Source organism: Doryrhamphus excisus, linkage group LG5 (assembly GCF_037039965.1).
Source record: "Doryrhamphus excisus strain RoL-2023G ecotype Guam linkage group LG5, RoL_Dexc_Guam_v1.1, whole genome shotgun sequence".
In the NCBI taxonomy this organism is placed as follows: domain Eukaryota; kingdom Metazoa; phylum Chordata; class Actinopteri; order Syngnathiformes; family Syngnathidae; genus Doryrhamphus; species Doryrhamphus excisus.
The window spans coordinates 16,118,237-16,140,158 of record NC_136361.1 but is presented as its reverse complement, the minus strand read 5'-3'; the positions used below and the strand labels follow the sequence as shown (position 1 = coordinate 16,140,158).

General features: G+C 41.8%; 3 protein-coding genes across 6 annotated transcripts; 1 reads left to right on the top strand and 2 right to left on the bottom strand.

Moving 5' to 3' along the window:
• Positions 1–772: 772 nt before the first annotated feature.
• Positions 773–4,589, bottom strand: prr19 (proline rich 19). Of its 2 annotated transcripts, XM_058053115.2 has the most exons (5): positions 4,426–4,589; positions 4,161–4,227; positions 2,954–3,924; positions 1,489–1,619; positions 773–1,410 (listed from the first exon to the last, which is right to left on the bottom strand). In XM_058053115.2, exons 3-5 carry the CDS (start codon positions 3,915–3,917, stop codon positions 853–855), a joined length of 1,653 nt encoding a protein of 550 aa, XP_057909098.2. In that variant the 5' UTR covers positions 3,918–3,924; positions 4,161–4,227; positions 4,426–4,589; the 3' UTR covers positions 773–852. The 2 variants fall into 2 exon arrangements, with proteins under 2 accessions (XP_057909098.2, XP_078646907.1); XM_078790781.1 differs by lacking the exon at positions 4,426–4,589 and having other exon boundaries at positions 4,161–4,419.
• Positions 4,590–4,663: 74 nt separating this feature from the next.
• On the top strand, positions 4,664–7,106 carry pafah1b3 (platelet-activating factor acetylhydrolase, isoform Ib, gamma subunit). 3 transcript variants are annotated; one of them, XM_058053124.2, is made up of 6 exons: positions 4,664–4,830; positions 5,046–5,177; positions 5,521–5,610; positions 5,692–5,808; positions 5,884–6,006; positions 6,476–7,106. In XM_058053124.2, exons 2-6 carry the CDS (start codon positions 5,097–5,099, stop codon positions 6,734–6,736), a joined length of 672 nt encoding a protein of 223 aa, XP_057909107.1. In that variant the 5' UTR covers positions 4,664–4,830; positions 5,046–5,096; the 3' UTR covers positions 6,737–7,106. The 3 variants fall into 3 exon arrangements, with proteins under 3 accessions (XP_057909107.1, XP_057909108.1, XP_078646908.1); XM_058053125.2 differs by having other exon boundaries at positions 4,690–4,830; positions 5,084–5,177; XM_078790782.1 differs by having other exon boundaries at positions 4,791–4,830; positions 5,081–5,177.
• Positions 7,107–8,058: 952 nt separating this feature from the next.
• Positions 8,059–20,374, bottom strand: LOC131105218 (cell adhesion molecule CEACAM5-like). The gene is made up of 13 exons (XM_058053107.2): positions 20,189–20,374; positions 19,809–20,102; positions 17,619–17,900; positions 17,265–17,528; positions 15,533–15,808; positions 13,718–13,969; positions 12,833–13,108; positions 12,513–12,764; positions 12,171–12,446; positions 11,707–11,958; positions 10,068–10,352; positions 9,618–9,875; positions 8,059–9,541 (listed from the first exon to the last, which is right to left on the bottom strand). Exons 1-13 carry the CDS (start codon positions 20,241–20,243, stop codon positions 9,453–9,455), a joined length of 3,111 nt encoding a protein of 1,036 aa, XP_057909090.2. The 5' UTR covers positions 20,244–20,374; the 3' UTR covers positions 8,059–9,452.
• Positions 20,375–21,922: the final 1,548 nt, after the last annotated feature.

Here is a 21,922-nt window from a genome sequence, read left to right as displayed (position 1 = left end):
AAATTATTACGTTTGATTAATGTTCATGTTAAAGGTTAAATAACTGTTAATAGTTATCCTCCCTATCCGTGTGGAAGTGGTAAGTTTTTGGCTATTTAAGTTTAAAGGAAATAACTTGAAGGCTACCGTTTAGGTGGCTAGCTCTCTAGTTTGCGAGTTAGCATGTGTCTCAAGACCCTGCAGTTGCGCAATATGTTGTAAATTTAAAAAGTATAAATGTGACTATAGTCGTGTTTTGTCATGTCTACAGGGCTCTAATAATGCTTTGTTCATTTTAATCTGAAAAAAATAATTTGTCTACCCACCAACTATATGTGGTTTCTTAAGTTTTTATTATGATTATTATATTTATTTATTACTGATTGAGCTGTCTTTGGGTGAGAGGTGGGGTACACCCTGGATTGGTCGCCAGCCAATCACAGGGCACATATAGACAAACAACCATTCACACTCGCATTCATACCTATGGACAATTAACCTAGCATGTTTTTGGAATGTGGGAGGAAACCGGAGTACCCGGAGAAAACCCATGCATGCACGGGGAGAACATGCAAACTCCACACAGAGATGGCCGAGGGTGGAATTGAACCCTGGTCTCCTAGCTGTGAGGTCTGCGTGCTAACCACTTGACCGCCGTGCAGCCTGCTGTAAACCAGTACATTAATATTATACTGTCATGGAAAACTATTTCAAATATCTTCCAAACAAGCACCAACATGCCTACATATTCTCCATATTCCACATATTCTGCAAACAACACACCTCTTTAACATGTTAATGCAAGATTTATGCTTTTACTACTATATTTTATTAAAATAAATGACCACACTGTGACGGAAACGAGAAGAAGCTTCAATACAGTCTCATTGGGGGAAAGGACCAGTGATCAGGACTTGGCAAGCGTGTGAGTGAAGGAGAAGGGTTTTTTTCAAGAATGTAAGATGGCGGGTAATGGATCCTGTCGCTTTGTTGGGCGTGTTGGGAGTGGAGGGAGGTTAATGCGGGGGGCTGACTGAAGTGGCTGAGCGGAGGGGGGTGAAATTGGGCGGAAAAGGTGGGGGGGAATGAATATTTTCCACTTTCTAACAAGTCCCGTTGAAAGGGAAACTGTTCAACGAAGTATCTACCTGTCAGGTCTTGGCAGCTCCTGTGACACCTTCTGTCGTCCGTGAATCTGCCCTCGAAGGGACCGAATGCGGACAACGATTTGTCTCTGGGCTGGTCGAAGCGGAAGGGCCGAGGCGGCGAGCTTTTCGATCTCCAGGCGGCAGACGTGGCAAATAAGTGATGACTGGATGACTCTGCGGAGGAGCCGAAGTCCATGCTGAAGTCTGGAGAACAACTGGGCCTGAATAGGTCTTCTAAAAGACGGACCGAGGTGTCCATGGGGCTCGTCAACCACCCGTCCGCCTTCACAGGAAACAAAAGTCACATCAAGTATATCAAGTCACTAACGAGAACGATGCTGATAAAATATGAAGCGCTTACCCTTTCCGAGGGCTGTGGACTGAGTTGCCAAGGAAAACGCTTCCTTCCTGGGGTCTCTAAAGCGGTCGTGCCCACAGTGGCAAAACGAGGCCGGACAACAGAGTTGATTTGAAATGGTGCTGAGCATTTGTCTGGAAAACACGTTTTAAAAGCATCTACAACAGTTATCTAGTGTAGTGTAGAATATAAATAGAGGCATAGGGTTCTTCATGAACACATTTAATATTGCAACATTGGGCTTTCATTTTGCAAGTTGTGAAAAATAGAAAAATTCTAAATTTCTTGGGGAGAAGTTGTTTGGTCCCACGTGTTGATTTGCATTTATAAATATGTAAGTGCAAATCCGGGCGGCACGGCGGTCGAGTGGTTAGCGCGCAGACCTCACAGCTAGGAGACCAGGGTTCAATTCCACCCTCTGCCATCTCTGTGTGGAGTTTCCATGTTCTCCCCGTGCATGCGTGGGTTTTCTCCGGGTACTCCGGTTTCCTCCCACGTTCCAAAAACATGCTAGGTTAATTGGCGACTCCAAATTGTCCATAGGTATGAATGTGAGTGTGAATGGTTGTTTGTCTATATGTGCCCTGTGATTGGCTGGCGACCAGTCCAGGGTGTACCCCGCCTCTCGCCCCAAGACAGCTGGGATAGGCTCCAGCAGCCCCCGTGACCCTTGTGAATGATGAAGTGCAAATCTACGTATAAATCTGTAAAATCCAGCCATCTTCTAAAAATTTTTTTCCAAGGAACAAAAAAGGCATCTTATGTTTGCGTCAATACTTCATTCTTGTTTTTCCCAAGTTCCAAAACATTTAGCTACAACATGTGCTAGCACAACGTTTTCAAGTGTTTATTAATTGAATAACCATATTTTTAGCACTATATGTTGCCCCAGAGTATAAGTAGCCCAAGTCAAAAAAATGTATGACGAGAAAAAAAAAAAAGTCTCACTCAAATAAGTTGAATTTATTTATATTTCCAAACCAAATTCAGGGGTCGAGTGGTTAGCGCGCAGACCTCACAGCGAGGAGACCTGAGTTCAATTCCACACTCGGCCATCTCTGTGTGAAGTTTGCATGTTCTCCCCGTGCATGCGTGGGTTTTCTCCGGGTACTCCGGTTTCCTCCCACATTCCAAAAACATGCTAGGTTAATTGGCGACTCCAAATTGTCCATAGGTATGAATGTGAGTGTGAATGGTTGTTTGTCTATATGTGCCCTGTGATTGGCTGGCAACCAGCAGCCTCTCGGCGGACAGCTGGGATAGGCTCCAGCACCACCGCGACCCTTGTGAGGATAAGCGGTAGAAAATGAAAGGCTAAATTAAATTCAGAAAACAAGTAAGCAAGCCGTTGTTTGTCTATATGTGCCCTGTGATTGGCTGGCGACCAGTCCAGGGTGTAAAAAAATGTCAATCTGTGCGGGACTGTATTACGAGATTTGGGAAGCATTTGGGATCTCATGTTGCTTACCTGGTGACCAGAGTCTCTGCTCATCTTTGCGAGCCGCCTTCTGATTCAAGCCTTCTCTTCCGAGCTGGACATTGCAGCGTGTCCGCATGTGGAGGAGGTTCTGCTGGAGGTGCGGCCCATGCGCCTCCTGTAGAGCGTGCATCAACACCTCCCTGCTCTCTGCCACCAGGTCTCGCTTCTTCATGAATGGAAAGCGCAAAGTGGCACACAAACGCTGGCCCATCGAGCTGACTGTCTTGGACAGCGAATCTTCTCTGGATGCATCAGAGGCGGTTTCTATGGTGATCAAGCTGCGAGGCCGACAGGGGCTTGGGCTGATGCTGGGAGCGGGTCGTTGGGAGTCAGGAGGGCCCTGGTTCTTGGGTGTGTGCTCCTCAGAAAACACTATGGGTGGCGTCTTCTTTGGTTCCTGACAGGCAGGCTGTGTCTTTTCCGCTGCTTTTGAGCTTTCACCGCTTCCTGATGAAACACGCTGCTGCCCTGGTGTGATGTCTGGCCCCTGACTAGTACTTTGAAGCCTTTTCTTCTCACTTTCACCATCATCCTCTACACTGCTGAGAGGTTGATTGTGAGACGTTGAAGCTGCTTTTTCCTTCTTCTTGTGATCATCCGCTTCACTATAGACCTTTTTCTTCTGCTCCAGTAGCAAGCGCTCAATGTCAATAGACTTCACCTCATGGTTAAAGAGCCCGTGGTGACCAATCAGGCGGGCCGTTGTGATAATGCTAGGTTCTTGTGCGGGAGGAACCACGTCCGAGCAGTCCCTCCTGGGAGTGCAGCATCGAGAGTGTCGGCATCTGTTCGGATGCGCCACATCTTGGCTGCTGTGACGGTGGCAGTGATGCTGACCGTGCTTGGCTTTACTGCCGCCTCTCATCTGGCTACGCTCTTTACGCGACTTCAGATGCTTCATTTTGGGCTTGGTGTTACATTTGCAGGTTGATTTAGCATCCATGTTGCTCATGCTGATCCTTGTGAAGAGAAAACAGTCCTTCATACAGTAGAGTAGTCAATGTACAACTTGTATAACACGGATAGTTTTACTTTGCACTGAAAAAGATAATACCTGGCAACACAAGTAACTAAGTTAAGCATGGTGGTTCACTGTGGGAAATGTTTTATTGTCTAAAATAGCTGGCAACATAACTGTTACAACTTTAACACATATCCAGGTTTGATTTCTGTGTACTGTGTGGTATTTACTTACAAACTGATAACGTCGCCATCTACAGGAGGTCAGCCATAGGAGTCAAAGACTTCATTAGTCGATGTACCTGGAAATCAAATTGCCTTAATTTCTAATAACCGCTCCACGTGATTACTATGAACGTTAGCTTGTTATAGTTAGCAAACAGGTGCCTTGTTAACACGCTGCGCACCTGAATGAAGTTATAGCATCTCGCTGTATTTTTAAGTCATTTCAACTTTAACCACAGGTGACCAAAGAAGAGTCCATCCAAAAAAATACTCACTCAACGATAGCGGTTGATGAGTGTTTAACCGACATTGCAATAAGATTATACTGAATTGTAACCTTTTAACTGTCGCGTCTAACGTGATTGCGTCAACCCAGCGCAGCAGTGACGCTTAATGACGTCACTAAAATTGGTCAGTCCATTTAGGCATCCAAGATGGGTGGAGATGTTACGCCTATTTATAATATTTTTCCCACAGTTTACTCGATTAAAAAAGCTAACGAAATTTATATTGAAAATATTGCTTGACTAATATTCTGAGTGTAAAAGAGGTGCCACAAAAGCATGCGCTTTGTGAACTAAAATATATGTGTTTTGGGGGAAGCAGTGGTACGTGCCGTTGAAGTGAAAACCCACTTCCGGGACCGGATTTGGGGGAGATGACGGGATTGTAATTTCATGGTACTTAATATGTGTATATACATTGTTATTGTGTTCTTTATTGTACAATTTTGAGTTGATAAAATAATGTTTAGTTTATGCCATTGTTAGTTCATTTTAAACGACACATATCTTGCTTATATAAAGAGGCTAGCCGCTATCGCTAATTCCTAGCTAGCGATGTTAGCATACATTTCATAGTTTGCTGTTTACGTCTGTGTTCATGTCATTGCTAGGAACACCCATAGTCATACGTGCCGACTTTCAAAAGCAGATAGAGTCGAGCCATGAGCGCCGAAGAGCGGAACCCAGCCGCCACACCCACTGCTTGTAAGGACAGCCAAGGAGATGGACGATGGATGTCTCTGGTGTGTAATACAACGTAATTTGAATGAGTTTTTTCTCTCGTGACGTCACACGCACTCTATTGTTTTCAGATGTTTAGTCATGTCTACATTCAGTACACCTGAGATTCCCTTGTCACTATTTAGTAATGTTTGTCTGTATTCAGTATGCAGGGGCTGGAGGGGGTTCACTGCTAAGTGTGTTTAGTGGGTTAGCGTGTTGTGTTGAGTGTAAAGCATGCTCCATGGATCAATAAAGTTAAATGTAATCTAATCTGTAGGTTAGAGTTGGCCTCCCGCGGCCATCATGTCCTGTCTTGTGCTATAAAATAATCACATGTTTTTGTCTTCTTCCACATGTCTGCAGCACAACCGCTTTCTTTCCGACAGCAAAGGCAAAGAACCCGATGTCCTCTTTGTTGGAGATTTTCTCGTTCAGCTCATGCATCAGTTTAGCGTAAGAAGAAATATTTTTTCTACATGTGTATTTATTACTAATGTGTTTTACAGTGTGTCAAATTTTTGGCTTGTGCTGCAGGTATGGCGTGAATTGTTCTCTCCGCTCCACGCTCTGAATTTTGGCGTGGGTAGTGATGCGACACAGAATGTGATCTGGAGACTGAGCAACGGTGAACTTGACCACATTAGCCCAAAGGTATTTTACACACCTTCTTAAACAACATATACAACCCTCCCAGGACAGTTTAAGTGTCACACCATCATTTTTAAGATCGTCGTGCTCTGGGTCGGGACCCAAAATCACGGCCACACCGCTGAGCAGATCTGTGGAGGCATCATGGAAATTGTTCAAGTCGTCAAGAACAAGCTGCCACACGCTCAAACGCTCGTACTTGTAAGTTACTGTAAGCTCTTAATGCATTCCTTTTATATTATGTATTGTACTACCATATTATTTTAGATTTAGTGCGTTTTGACAAGTTTATTATTGGTTGCAGGGGTATAGAACCCCAATGGAAAGTAGTTAGGGCTCGTTCTAATAATTTGGTTATTTAACACACAGGAGAAAATAAAGATAAATGCAAACGACAGCAATAAATAAAAAAAATGTCAAAAAAAAGCAATGTATACATTTAAAGTAGAAATGTTTTATACAGCCTTGTATTTACCAGTTTAAAAATAGATTTTATATTGTGTAATATTGCCTTATTTAGCTACGCAAAAGGGATATTCTGTAAATTGAAACCTGACCAATGTAAATTAAAGCAAATAAAATTGTATTACATTTACACAGTGTTTTTATCTTCATTGTAATGTAAAGATATAACTTGGAGAATTCATTAATATTGCAAGTTGTCTTGCAGGGACTATTACCTCGAGGTAAATCTCCAAACCCCCTGAGGGAGCGCAACGCCAAGGTGAATCGACTGGTGCGGGAAACTGTCGCCTCCCTCCCTCATGCCTCCTTCCTGGATGTAGACCCTGGTTTTGTCCACTCCAATGGCAGCATCTCCCACCAGGACATGTACGATTATCTTCACCTGACCCCCCAGGCCTACCAGGCAGTCTGCGAGCCCCTGCATGCTCACCTCAAGTCCATGCTGGACAGGTCTGCTGACAACTAAGCAACCAAGAATGATGAATAAATAGAATTGTTTACTACACGTCCGTGGGGGGGACAGGGTTGGCATCCATGACTTGTTCTTACAAGTTAAAAGGACCAAAACATGTTTTAATGAGTAATACATGTGCTTCAATCCCTATCAGCATCTATTAAAGCTTTCTGCTATTGTCCTCCTATAACAAGGGGCGCATTTTGAAGGATTGAGATGTTCCAGTTACATTATTACGCCATTGTCAAATATTATGCTATACACTATGTTGCTTTTGTTAAACCTGGCTGATTGGAACACTTTGATACTTGAATTCACCGCTTCTATGCAGTGTAAACTGAAGTGTATAAATGAGAGAATGCATTAAAGAGAGACAACAGCATGGTTTTGGTGTGTTTTGTTTTATAATTCGACTCCCAGTAGGATTTTGTGTTGTTACACGTCCAGTAAAATGTTACCATTTACCAGCCAATTAAATTGAACGTACTCACAACTATGACGCAATGGCCAAACGTTGAGGTTTTATTGATTAAGAAATAAATACAAATCAAATCATAATAAACAATCCTACATTTTCCATTACAATAAATTTAATCTCACATAACTGAAAAATACAAGTGCAAGTAATAAAAGAGTTTCTTGTTTTCAATTGCCAAAACTATAGATATTTTCATAATTTTTTGGAGCCTATCCCACAACGATCCATCTAAATGATCATTAACATCAGAGCCCTAAGAAAAGGGCTGTGCTTTTTATACAGAAACAGAATCCCCATACCAGTGGTGGTTCTAAGTATAGTCCACATGGGCAATTAATTACCCAGGGCGGCATTCACCAGGGGCAGGGGAGAAAAAAAAAATCCTATTTACTAATGCTCAGTGCATCAAGCCAGCACATACTGTATGTGTGGTAGATGGGCGCCCTCTACAGGTGTGATACTCACGGCCCTACATGTGATCAAACATCCACCAAGTGATGTGGATGAAACCAAAGAGAGGGGGTGGGGTGCAGCTGGATCTCTGCCCTTAGGGTAATTACAGGGTAAAAAAAATATAAATTAGAACAGAAAATGTGAAATAAAAAGCAGGCAGGAGGGAAATGAAAGTGCTGTTAATTTGTGTCAACAAACATGAAAAAAAGTCAACCTCAGAGTTATTAGGTACACAATTTAGAAAAAAAGAGAAAGAGGAAGCTGACCTTTGACCTGTGTCCCTCACATCCCCAGGTTCTCTTACGTTCTCTTCCGATACTACCTCCGAAGGTGGAACATCTCACTGACCTTGTCCCACTATTTGGTGTTGGTGCCTTTCATACAAACATGTTAAAAAAAAAAAAAAAAGGCGATAGTGTTCCAGTGCAGTCATAGCAATAATCACAACATATTTTGTGAGAAAAATAATTAACACTGTGTGTCATCATTGCAGTGTTAAAATGCTAACTAAGAATTAGCTGGTGACTACAAACTAAACACGGTGAAACTCTAAAGTGGAAGGCTTGATGCTTCTAATGAAATACAGTAATCCCTTGTTCATCACGGTTAAATGGTTCCAGATATGACTGCGATAAGTGAATTTCCACAAAGTCGGATACCTTATTCAAAAATGCAATATTTTTGTAGTTAGAGCATTGAAAATCTGTTTACCACTTTTCCAGTGCCAGAGGTAATGAGTGGGGGGCAGACAGGAAGTGATGTTGGGGATTCAGAGTTGAGTTTTAGCTTGGCACGGGTTTACGGCAGGAACGCTATCCCATGTTTTTATTCAGGATTTTAATTAGGGATTAGTGTGATAATTCAATAGATAATTCAAACCTGCTATAAAAGTCTGTTGTTCTGCCGATCGAGTCTGGTGCTTGTGTGTGTCACTGAACATTCCAGTAACATTTTTGACACCAAGTGACCAGTGCAGAGTACCACATACCATCCCATCTTGGAATTAGTTTGTGTTAGTTTTGCCTTATATTAATTAATTCGTTCATTTTCTACTGCTTATCATCACGAGGGTTGCGGTGGTGCTGGAGCCTATCCCAGCTGTCTACGGGCGAGAGGCGGGGTACACCCCGGACTGGTCGCCAGCCAATCACAGTGCACATATAGACACATGAAACTCGGGTCTCCTAGATGTGTGGCCTGCGCGCTGACCACTCATCCACCGTGCTGCCCTGTTTTGCCTCATATATGTATTTTAATTAATGTTTAATTCGAGCAACTGATACTTAAAGTTAGCTTAAATATGCCTATTTTTGACTCACTTAATTCAAGCAGAAAACAGCATAATTTATTCATTAATATATATTTTTAAAAACTGTGATAGAACAAGCGCAAAGTGGCGAGGGATTAGTGTTGATTTATGTTGTAAGCGACACTAACATTATCAAGTGTTATATTAATATCTAACAACTGTATAATAAATCTAAAATAAAGCAAAAATACTCAGCCATTGACGATACCTGATAAAGAACAGAGAAGGAATAGGTGTCCTCTGGCAGTGTCGTATAGGTATTGAATTAATAAGTGTTGTACAGTGTGTTCTGATTGATAACATAGATTTGTGTAGTTGATATTTCATGAAAATTGTATTGCACATATTAGAATCGGGCAGCCAACCATTCCTATTTCCATCATCACATTGCATGGTTTTCCTCCATTTTCCATAACAACTTTCCCATCTTGTTTTTAGTACAAAGTTCAAAACTATTTCAGGTAATCTGGGTTTTGTCTTGGAAGCATTCACTGGAAAAGGACTGGGACGGATAGGATAAAAACACCCATGATCATAAGGCCTTTTTGGGATAGGGAAGGAATGGCATTGGCGGAACCTAAAAGGTAAATAAGAGAAGAAAAATTGGACATGTTCTTAAGGGAGTTAGTCATTATTAAGTCATACATACTCACCAGTGAGGCTAAAGGTTTTGGTCTTTGACATAGTGATGTTAGTCACAGGGTTCGTGGCCTTGCATGTATAGTTAGCCTCGATTAGCAGCGACACCGAGATCTGGATGATGCTGCCGACGCCGATGGCCGATGACGGTAGGTCATTTAAGAACCACTGGAACTCTGGTTCTGGATACGAATCGGCCACACACTTCATGGAGAAAGTGAGTTCTTCTCTGTTGAATTCTGGACCCGAGATTTCCACGCTGAGAGGACCGTCTGAAAGCAGACGGAGTGAATTGGTGTATTTACTTTTATTAATACTGAACCTCGAAAGACGAGGCAGAATAAAATACTGCAGTACTGCGGCGCATAATATTGCTGTACTTGTACTAACAGTGGTTACTCAGTTTGTAAATGTATTCTTAGTCATCAGCTTGTCGTATTTGCTGAAATTCCTTCAGTACTCACAGTTGACCAGAAGGTCGTACGCAGGGCTTTGGTGAGGACCAACCAGGTTTCTGGCGACACACTTGTAAGTGCCGTTGTTGTGGAGCATCAGCGGGGTGAAGTGCAGCATGTTTTTCTCCATGTAGTAGTAAGAGTAGTTGGTGGTGGACATGTTCATTCCAAGGAGCACGTCGTCCTTCTTCCATTGTATCGAGTCATAAGGTGCATCCACCTCGCAGGTGAGGGTGAAGTTGTTGCCGTCAATGGGGATGGAGTCGTTTGTCACCATCACCGAGCTAATAGCCTCTGAGGATGACAAAGCACAGAGTCAAATATTCCCATAAGTGTTTCGTTGGCCAAAAAAAGCTGTAAACCAGGGGTCTCAAACACGCGGCCCGCGGGCCAAATGTGGCCCGCAGGACACGAGTTTGAGGCCCCCGCCTTGATATGAAAGTTTAATGTTAGTGCGGCCCGCGCAAGTTTGATATGAATGCTGTATGGCAACGGTCTCAAACTCGCAGCCCGCAAGACGCTAGTTTGAGGCCCCCACCTTGGTACCAAAGTTTAATGTTGAAATGACAGCTTAAAGCTGTGTGCACACCGGACACAATTAACATGATTTTGCCCCGCCCATACTGTTACCCTACCCTGTTACCCTGCCCTGTTTTGCTTTGGATTAGCAATGAAGCTAAAGGCTTATGACGCTGGGTACAAATAAATGCAGGAAATGATTTGGAATAAAACGGAAAATACACGTCAAGATAAAGCATCTCATCAAACATGTTGTTAAAGTTACAATGCTGCTTCCAGATGGAACTGAGTACGATGCTAACTTGCTAAAATTATTAAGTTTCATTAATGTTCATGTTAAAGGTTAAATAACTGTTTTAATGTGTTTTGTTTTTTTTTTGAAAACCTGATGCGGCCCGGCTTCACCCAGAACCTAGCTCCGGTAACCCCCATGTAAATCGAGTTTGAGACCCCTGCTGTATGGTATCATGTACCCAGAAAAAATTATTACGTTTGATTAATGTTCATGTTAAAGGTTAAATAACTGTTAATAGTTATCCTCCCTATCCGTGTGGAAGTGGTAAGTTTTTTGGCTTTTTAAGTTTAAAGAAAATAACTTGGAGGCTACCGTTTAGGTCGCTAGCTCTCTAGTTTGCGAGTTAGCATGTGTCACAAGACCCTGCAGTTGCGCAATATGTTGTAAATAAAAAGAGTATAAATGTGACTATAGTCGTGTTTTGTCATGGCTACAGGGCTCTAATAATGCTTTGTTAATTTTAATGTGAAAAAAATAAGGTCTACCCACTAACTATATGTGGTTTCTTAAGTTTTTATTATTTGCCGTTTTATTAATTATATTTATTTATTACTGGTGGATTGATTTTCTTTATTCTTGATTTGTTTATTTATATTTCATCTTATTTTGTGTAGAAAAATAAAAATTAAGATATTTGAGAACAGTGGAATGTTTTATCAGAGCTTTTCTTGTATTTTTAGTTTATTAATTTTTCTGTTTTTAATAAATGCGTTTTTTTTGAAAACCTGATGCAACCCACCCTCGCCCAGACCCTAGCTCCAGTGGCCCCCAGGTAAATTGAGTTTGAGACCCCTGCTGTAAACAAATATTGTCACGCAGACCGTGGATACTCACCATTGACCTTGAGCATCAGGGACTTTGTGCTGTTCATTCCAGTGACAGGATTTTTGGCCTTGCAGGTGTATTCTCCTTTCATGTCCATAGATACAACACCTAACACTAACATGGAGCTATTGGCTACTATGGAGCCGTTGTGCAACCAGTAGAAATCACTGTCGGGCATGGTCATGACGGAACAGGTGAAGTTTATAGATTGCCCCTCCACAGCCAGTGATGGACCATCGATCATGGGTGTGTCTGGTCCAACTGTAAGCCAAAAATATAGTATTTGTTGTGGTACATCATTTTCTAATTTTTCTTGGCTGTTGAGTAAACGTATTATATGAATTCACATTATTCGTACATTGTCCTCATTATTTTTCTTTACTGATCGGCTGCTAGAAGTCAACCCATTGAAACACGTAGCCTCAATAATCCAGTCGTAAAAATAGCAAACTTAATTATAAAATCATACTCACAGTTGACAAGAAGCAAATGAGAAGGGCTTGCCATACTTTCAACGGGATTCATAGCCAAGCAGTTGTACAGTCCGCTATCATTTCTGTGCAGAGGGTCAAAGGTGACGGTGAGGTTATCCATTGAGAGCATGATTCTGCTCTCCGTCGTCAGGTTGAGTCCATTCTTCATCCAGACCACTTGATGAGCAGGTCCGGATACATTGCATGTTAATGTGAAGGAATAACCTTCTATGGCAGCTTTCATGGGCGCCTCGATGTCGATGTCTTTTAGTTTGTCTAAAAAATGAAGCAAATTTAATAAGATTTTCAGATTTTTCATCTGGAAAAAAAAAAAATTCTTACCGAAAACTGTGAGTGTGGTGGAGGCGGTGCTGTTGTAGCCAGTGATGGCGTTTTGGGCCTTGCAGGTGTATGTTCCGCTCATGTTAGTGGTAAGAGGAGGCGTTTGGTACACTGAGGTATTGGCCACTATGTTGTTGTTAAAATACCATTTGTAGTCACTAGGGGGGCGTGATGGGGCGCTACAGATGAGCGCCACGCTGCTTTGTACCAGCGCCACACTGTCTCCCATGATGGTTGGCGGTCCGGGTCCATCTACACACAAAGAGCATCGTAATAAATCATAAAAATGCTTTATAAAGATGTTATTATAAAAAGCTCACATATGACAGCCATGTTGAAATGTTCACTAATGAAGCTGCTGAGTGGGTTGGAAGCGACACAGCTGTAATTCCCGTTATGGGACATCAGGATGGGGTCAAAGGTGAGGGTGGTGTTGTCCATGGTGAGGTTTCTCACGCCATCAGACAATAACATGGTGCCATTGTGCATCCAGGTGATGGAGTCCACGTTCCCTTTTGTTTTGCAGGTGAGCATGAACGTGTGGTTCAGGATCGGATGAGGCTCCGTGTTTGTTACGGAAGCCATTGTCACTGGATCTGTGGGAAAGTAACAAAATGAGACACAATGCTACAGAACCAAAGCCGGAATACCGGAGTTCCATATGTGGTTGGAGGTTGTTCATCATTCACAATTTTTATGTGAAACATGAACACAGGCAGCACAGCGGTCTAGTGGTTAGCGTGCAGACCTCACAGCTAGGAGACCAGGGTTCAATTCCACCCTCGGCCATCTCTGTGTGGAGTTTACATGTTCTCCCCGTGCATGCGTGGGTTTTCTCCGGGTACTGCGGTTTCCTCCCACATTCCAAAAACATGCTAGGTTAATTGGCGACTCCAAATTGTCCGTTGTGCAACCCTGAACTCTGAATTGAACTCCGGTCTCCTAGCTGTGTGGCCTGTGTGCTAACCACTTATCTGCCGTGCAACCCCACAGTAGATATAATAAGAGAAAATTAGATATCTAAGACCTAAATAAATCATATTACCTAAATAAATAATACGATTATTTTGACATTTATTTGACAAATTATCTGTGCATATTTGTTTTTGTGGACCAAACACCCAACAACTGTCGCAGACTCAGCAGTATCAGTGAATACAGGCATTATTTCGAGCATTCCCAGGATCTCCACCCCCTTCACTTACCCAAAACAGTGAGCATGTGGTCTGCCGTGCTGTTTTTCCCCGTGATGCTGTTGGAGGCCGTGCAGGTGTACGTCCCGCTCATGTTCAAGTGCAGCGGTCCCGCCTGATACTCTGAGGCGTTGGCCACCACGGTGTTGTTGAAGGACCACGTGTGCTGGCTTGGAGGGTGGGAGGTGCTGGAGCAGTTGAGGACCACCTGTGTCTCGCTCAGGGCCAAGGAGGGTGCCATGATCACTGGCATCGATGGGCCGTCTTCCGTACAAGCCAAAATCAATAAGTTACAATGTTATCGTGTTAGAACAAGAATACTATTGATTGAGCAATGAGCACAATCTTTGCAATAAGCCGACTGATTTTCAAAGATGGACATCATTATCTGGTATAATTGTTCTATGTTATGCTAGGAGTCCACTGGGTCGTAGCGCCACAGCGAGCCACTACGCGCCAATCACATAATCTTTGCCGTGAACTGGCACCAACTGGCGCCGGCCCAGTGGACTCCTAGCATCATTGGCACAACTTGGCTCGTGTCATTACATTCCAGTGGATTCCAATAAGTGGATTGTTTGACATGTTTGGTTCCACTTGGTGGACACACAAAATTTTACGTTTTACGTTTCAAACATTTTGAAATTTTCTTGCCGCCAAACTCAATTTTTGCTGCCGTTACGGGCCACCACAAGCCAGTTGGGAGGCAGTTAGAGCCACTGAACGCCATTAGGCACCTTATTGGCGACACAGCAAATTGCTGTTGCGCAAACTGGCACCAAATGGCGCCGGTCCAGTGGACTCTTAGCATTACAGCAAGAACAATGTTGATTTTGATCAATATCTGAGACATTATGGCTGGGACTTTCAAGTCAAATGTCCAATCCCTGCATGTTCCTTGTCTTCCATCCACACTTTACACTCTCTGGTTACGATGACTTAAAGTTAGAGCAAGAACCTGACTGATTTTGAACAATACCCAATGCATTTGTTGGCTCCACCGAGATCCAGTGTCATATTTTCACCCCATCACATTTCAGTCATTTGGCACCAAGGTTGAAATGCATTTGGCAGAAAAAAGCTTCAAATGAGAGCAAGTGGTTTCTTGTACATTACTGTCTTTCGTTATGGACAAGAAACCCATTCATTTTGAACAATATGTAAAGAAAGATGGCTCGGTTTGGGTGAGTGATGGATCCGGAAACAATTTTCCATCAGATTATGTTGTGCTAGTTCAGTTTTGTTTTTGCGTGATATTCATCTTTTCAGGTAGTAGTGCTCTACTTTAAGGCAAGAACCCTACTGATTTTGTGCAACGGATGACGTCTGTGGTCATTAAGATCAAACACATAGTAATGGTTACATGTACCTTATCATATGTATCTCTTGTCAAAATGTCTTCCCAATTTCCAGTGCATCTTCTGCCTTAGAAGCTTGAACCCTATTCATTTTGATCTGTATACATGTACAAGCCAAAATTTCCAACCAAATCCTCACCTTTTCAAACATGATCGCGCTGCATGTAAGGATGCTATTGATTTTTAATGCTACAGAAGTAAATTATGAAATCAATCAATATCATTGGTCTTAGCGCTATTTGTCAAAACAAGACCCAACACCTATTGATTTTCTGCCATTAAAGTTCTATACTGGAACAAGAACTTTTGAATAATAGTTGACATAAGTGCTGAAGCTGAGATCAGTAATAGTTCATAAATGACATGGTTTTAGGCATTATTGGATATTATACCATAAACTATATGAATTGGGTCGCAGGTCATATTTGCTTAAGATGTATGTATATAGAGGATATATATAAACACTTACAGTAGACTTCCACAGTGTAGGGGCTGCTGGTCATGTTGCTCACGGCGTTATAAGCCTGGCACTGATAATCTCCGGCATCTGAGGGCTGGGCAGGGCTGAGAGTCAGCGTCTTGTTGCCCATAGCAAACACTGTGGTATTGTCAGCAGACACCAGGTCACCGTTCATCCACCACTGGATGAGGTGCACCTCGCCGGTCACGTGACACATGAGGGTGAAGAGCTCATCTGCGATCGCCGGTCCGCCGGTGTGGTTGACCATGACTGCTGTTATCGGTGCTGGGGTTGGATAATTGTTTGTTGTAAAACATCAGAAATGTTACAAGACAAGGTCAAATCCCACCCATCCGTCCATCCATTTTTTGGACCGCTTATCCTCACGAGGGTCGCGGGGGTGCTGGAGCCTATCCCAGCTGTCTTCGAGCAAGAGGTGGTGTACACCCTGGACTGGTCGCCAGCCAATCACAGGGCACATATAGACAAACAACCATTCACACTCACATTCATAGTAGTTAGTAAATGTAAACAATAATGTCAACCATTACAAATTCCACATTTATCCGAACATAAACTAATATAATTATTGATGTTAAGAGTTCAGTCTGGACTATAGGAGAACACCACAGGCTATAGAGGTTGACAAATGTCAAAAAACAAATAATAGTGACACCCTATTAAAATCCCTAAATGCCTATTTTTTATACTTCATAATACGTCTAGCCTCTCACAATATACATATTTTAAAATCAGTTTTCTAGATTAATGAACGATTAGAAAAACACCACATCTAGTCAAAGCATCTTCCTGCTGGAAAAGCTTAATCGAATTGACTTGACAGATAGTGTCTTCTGCTGAATTCATATTCATATAATTTGGAACTACTTTGGAAGTACAGGTTTTCTATTTTTTATTTAATTTAGTTAATCAGATGGTACTTTGTATGTATTTAGAGCATCAGAAAAAAATCATATGAATATTATATTTTGCTATGTTTTTGAGAAGCTATATAATATTTTTATAGCAAATTTTGAGAAGCTGACATATTTTGGCCTGTGACATTTTTGGCATTAAAAACCTGAAGAGTGAGGTTTTTATGTTTTTTTTAATCTGACAGACGTAGTTTAAAAAATATATTCCAATTTAATATTTTCATCGCAAATTTTGAGAAGCTGATATATTTTGGCCTGTGACATTTTTTGGCATTAAAAACCTGAAGAGTGAGGTTTTTATGTTTTTTTTTTATCTGACAGAAGGAGTTTAAAAAATATATTCTGATATATTTTCATAGCAAATTTTGAGAAGCTGATATATTTTGGCCTGTGACATTTTTTGGCATTAAAAACCTGAGGAGTGAAGTTTTTGTTTTTTTTTTTAATCTGACAAAAGTAGTTTAAAAAATATATTCCTATATCATATTTTCATTGCAAATTTTGAGAAGCTGACATATTTTGGCCTGTGGGGATATTTAAAGAATATCTTAGCGGTTAATCTCATACAATAATCAAAAGGTAGAGCATTTCTGAGGGTGTCAACAAGACTTGGTCCTGAAACTAGTTTGTCACGTAGGCCCGCATGAAACCACAAGTCTTTGTTTATGAGTGGATAATAATAACAGAACCAACATGTGCTATCCGGGCTCTGATGTCAAACTGAACAGTTAACAATGTTGAGGTATAAATCTACACAAAACAGCCAATAAACACCCTAAAATATGTGAAATACTTCAAAACTTTACCCATAATGCTGATCATCGCGGTTGCACTGATGAATCTGGATGTGACGCTGTTATGGAGGAGACACTGGTAGTCCCCCGAGTGGGTCTCTGTGACGTTGGTGAGTTGAAGCTGTGGGTCGGAATGGTTGATGCTAACACCGTCTACCAGCCACTGGATGGTTGCGTCGGGTTTGGACTCGGCCGAGCATGACAAGGTGATGTCAGACCCCGTGATATGGGTGTCCTTTAAGGGGGTGACTGACACTTTCGGGTTTGTCGGACCGTCTGTAGAAAATGAGAGGATAATGTTGTCATTTTCTGGGATAGCTTTGTACATTTTATATGCAAATACCCCCCCCCAAAAGAAAAACTCACAGCTGATGTCAAAAGAGACTTGTTGACCGATTCCCTGGCTGATGCCGTTGAACACGTTGCACTTGAACGGGCCCTGGTCGTAGCGGGTTACTTCAGCGATGGTCAGCTGAGATCCGTCCTCACTGATTTGAACGTTTCCGCCGGCTGTCAACTCGGATGTGTCGTTTAGCCACGTAAAGGACAGGGACGTGCCCGTGGAAACGGCACAGGTGAGCAGCGCGGTGTCATTGAACTCCACCAGGTGGCTCGCGTTTGCAGTCAGGGTCACGCCTGTGATTGGCTCTGGGGAAAGGATAACAATGAGATAGATTAATCCCATAATTAGAACTTGTTACTGTCCTGTCTGGTTGAAACGCAAAACTTGATCACTTGTCATCATGCCCTAAATTCAAAATGGCTGCCGAGGTAATCATGATAAAGCGGTATCTGTCCAAAACATTTGTTTAACATTGATGTCTGTTAGAAGTAGAACATTTTCTGTGAGAGGCTGCACGGTGGACAAGTGGTTCGCGCACATGCCTCACAGCCAGGAGACCCGAGTTCAATTCCCTCAGCTATCTCTGTGTGGAGTTTGCATGTTCATGCTTGGGTTTTCCCCGGGTACTCGGGTTTCCTCACACATTCCAAAAACATGCTAGGTTAATTGGCGACTCCAAATTGTCCATAGGTATGAATGTGAGTGTGAATGGTTGTTTGTCTATATGTGCCCTGTGATTGGCTGGCTGGCGACCAGTCCAGGGTGTACCCTGCCTCTCGCCTGAAGACAGCTGGGATAGGCTCCAGCACCCCCGTGACTCTCGTGAGGAAAAGTGGTAGAAAATGAATGAATGAATGTCTTATTGTCGTATGAGCAACAAGTGGTTGCTTTTTCAAATATCAATATTTCTATGTTCTCATCATCAACTCTGAATTACTGCATGCATTAAAAAAACAGCAAAAGTTTCTTTCGCCATGCATTTACTGTGTAATCCTCACAAGAGGCTTGCCACCGAAGCGCAACCCTCAATCCCAGTGTGTGTGCACCACTGTGGAAGCTTGTACCAGTTTTTGCTTATAGTGGTGGTCATGTAGTGATAATGCTACGAAAAACACAGCATTTGTTGACACTCCCTGTGAAATTTGTAAACAGGGAAGTCCAAAGTGCGGCCTGCGGGCCATTTGTGGACCGCATGTTTATGGGCACACTGTAGAAACAAAATATAAAATAAAACTGGAAAAATAGAGCAAAAAATGAAAGTTGTAGAAGCTTTGATCCTCAAAACTCCCAAGTCTCAAGTCCACACATGCACAGTACACATATAGCTAACCAATATACAATAAATATAGCAACTTTCACTCATAACTTGAAAAACAGAATCGTCCCCTATTTAGAAACAAAAGTATGCATCCTGTATTATTGTGAGAATCCCAACTAGTTTGTAAAATGTTATTTGAATTACAGGGTGCGTTATATTGAAAATAGTAGAGGCAAATGAAAGTATGTAAAATCATATGACTTATTATTTAAACCCTCTGGTTAAAATGAATATGGGAAAGTGTGATGAATGTCAGTATTTAAAGTCCCAAATATTATACAGTAATCCTTCTTTACTTAAGTACATACAATACAAATGGCTAAATTAACTGACTTACAAATATAAGGCATTGGGAAGATGCATTCAAAGACATTGTGATATATAGTATTCTAGACAGGGACTAGGTGTCAGTAATGTTACATTGATGAGCAAGAAGTAGCGTACAGAACAGTTAAAAAAAACAAACAACATTAATGAATTCTCCAAATTTTAACATGTTAAGTCTTATTTCCTCGAATTATTTCTATTGTATTGGGTAAAAAGAGTCCAAAAGTGACTATAGGGGTGCTATTTCATGTCTAGAGGGCTCTAATAATGTTAAAAAACATATTTAGAAGGTTGTAAAGGTTGTTATTCTATGTTTTACCATCTAAAACTAAACTAAAAATTATCATTTGAATAGCAAAATAGTTGGAAATTAATCAGATAATTGATAATTGATTAATTAATAAATTAATGCAGCCTACAAATCTGGCCATGTCAGGAAAAAGCCCACATGAGATTTGCTAACCACTCGTCACTCGACATTTACATCCCCAGAGGTCACTGCCTACGACAGACTAAAAAAAAAAAACACTGATAACCACAGTTGTTCAATTCCGTAGCGCCTTCTTACCTTGGACTGACAGCACAATTTGAGAAGCATTAGAGCCCACATCTTGTAACGTGTACGTCCCAGAATCTTCCACCTGCAGCGACATTATGGTCAACGATGACGTGCTTGTATCATACGTAACTTTTCCAGTCCATTCGGTGGCTACGACGGCATTTCCAGGGAATATTATGACAATGATGTTATTGTTGAAGAGCCATGCTCCTGTGGTGACTTGGTTTAGGCTGGAAAGCGTAACATTTCTACCCACAGGTATTGGGTTCTCAGAGGCGGATAAACCCTGGCTGTGCACGTCATCTGCAGACAAAGAACAAAACACTTAACAATAAAGTTACTATGCGATATAACATCGAAGTAAAGACTTAGTAAAAAAAAAATGTTACCTGGTGCACAGGACAACACTGATATGATGAGGAGAAACACCAAAGGAGCCTCCATGGTGCCTCTCTTCAGGCCCTTGGTAGACAAACTGCTTATTCAAATCCCACAATCCCGCTCTCTTTCTTGATAGCAAATATTTGCTCAGCATGAACTTTTCTCTTCATGCGATGCAAATGCTGAGCACCACCCTGTCATTGCAATGTCAGTGGACAAAAAATGGCCACACCTTGTTTTGCCCTGGTCCTCCCTGTGCTGCCATGGGTACACACCGCAGCAGGAGTGTCCATTTACTGTAAACCTCCTGCTGTCCGGCAACTTTCCACCAGTCATGGCAATTGGCATGACTTATATTAGAGATTCGCAAGCAAATTGAGTGAGGGGGTACTAATGGGATGACAAAAAGGCTCCAGGGGTACACAAGACAAAAAAAGTGAGGAAACACTGTTTTAAACTTAAAATATTACAAGGTATGATTGACCATTTTGGCTGTTCATTCATTTTCTACCTCTTATCCTCACAAGGGTCGTGGGGGGTGCTGGAGCCTATCCCAGCTGTCTTCTACACCCTGGACCGGTCGCCAGCCAATCACAGGGCACATATAGGCAAACAACCATTCACACTCACATTCATACCTATGGACAATTTGGAGTCGCCAATTAACCTAGCATGTTTTTGGAATGTGGGAGGAAACCTGAACCTCGAGTGGCATGGGTATGCTGGAGCATCCAAACACAAATCAAACCTAAAGAAAGTGTTAATGAATATCACCACATCAACCAGTCGTATGCTAATTTGTTAGATAAACAAGCTAGCTTGAACAGAAAATATAAATTCAGGTTTGGCAGATTTTTTTTGACGACTCAAACAGAAGTGAAACCAATTGGTGTTTATACTTGATCTACCCACAAGCATTTCTGTGTTTGTGGTTGGTGCGAAGCAGTTTCTGTTGACGTTAAATACACCATGTCGACTGGATGAATGTTTTATTAGTAAGAGCATAAGGTCATACAAAGACAGCCGCAAATATTGACATTGGAATATAATCTGGATCAAATGGGTTGCATTGTTGATTTACATTGACGGAGCAGCAATTTGGTTAATTTTACAATACTTGACATACGTATTGTATGTTTCACCATGCGTGGTTTATAGGGGGCATATGCGAAAGACAAGCAGCCCTTTATCATAATACTATACAGTACTGTATTAGCTGACTGGCCACTTGACACTCCTGGGACAGGATTATTGTAAGTCTCTCAACCATAGGTGTGTCAGATACCTTATTCATAATAAACACACAATTTAAGTTACAGGGAAAAAGACTTCATTGTTACAACAGAATTAGATCCAAAGCAGCAGTATTAGAAAGTCAGACAGGATTGGGGGGTGGGGGGGGGGGTCCTGTTTAAAAAGTGACAGCCATGAGTGTCAAACTCAATTGCAAAGAGGATGGCCCGAACTGGACATTCTGCCCCACACCCAACTTTGTATCTTTTGAATGTTTAACAGTCCTATGTGCCCCATGATTCTGTTATACCAATACCAAAAATCATCTCCCACAGTGCTTGTTCACCCGCTTTTAACATTTTCAACTTTTTATGTCATGAAGGAAAAAAATACCTTCTTCATGGAAATGATATGAGATGTATTTAAAATTAGTAAAAAAAAAAATCTATAACATAGTACCTTAAAGTTGTACTACTGCCTATGATTATTTTCATGGAGTTCTTGTTTCT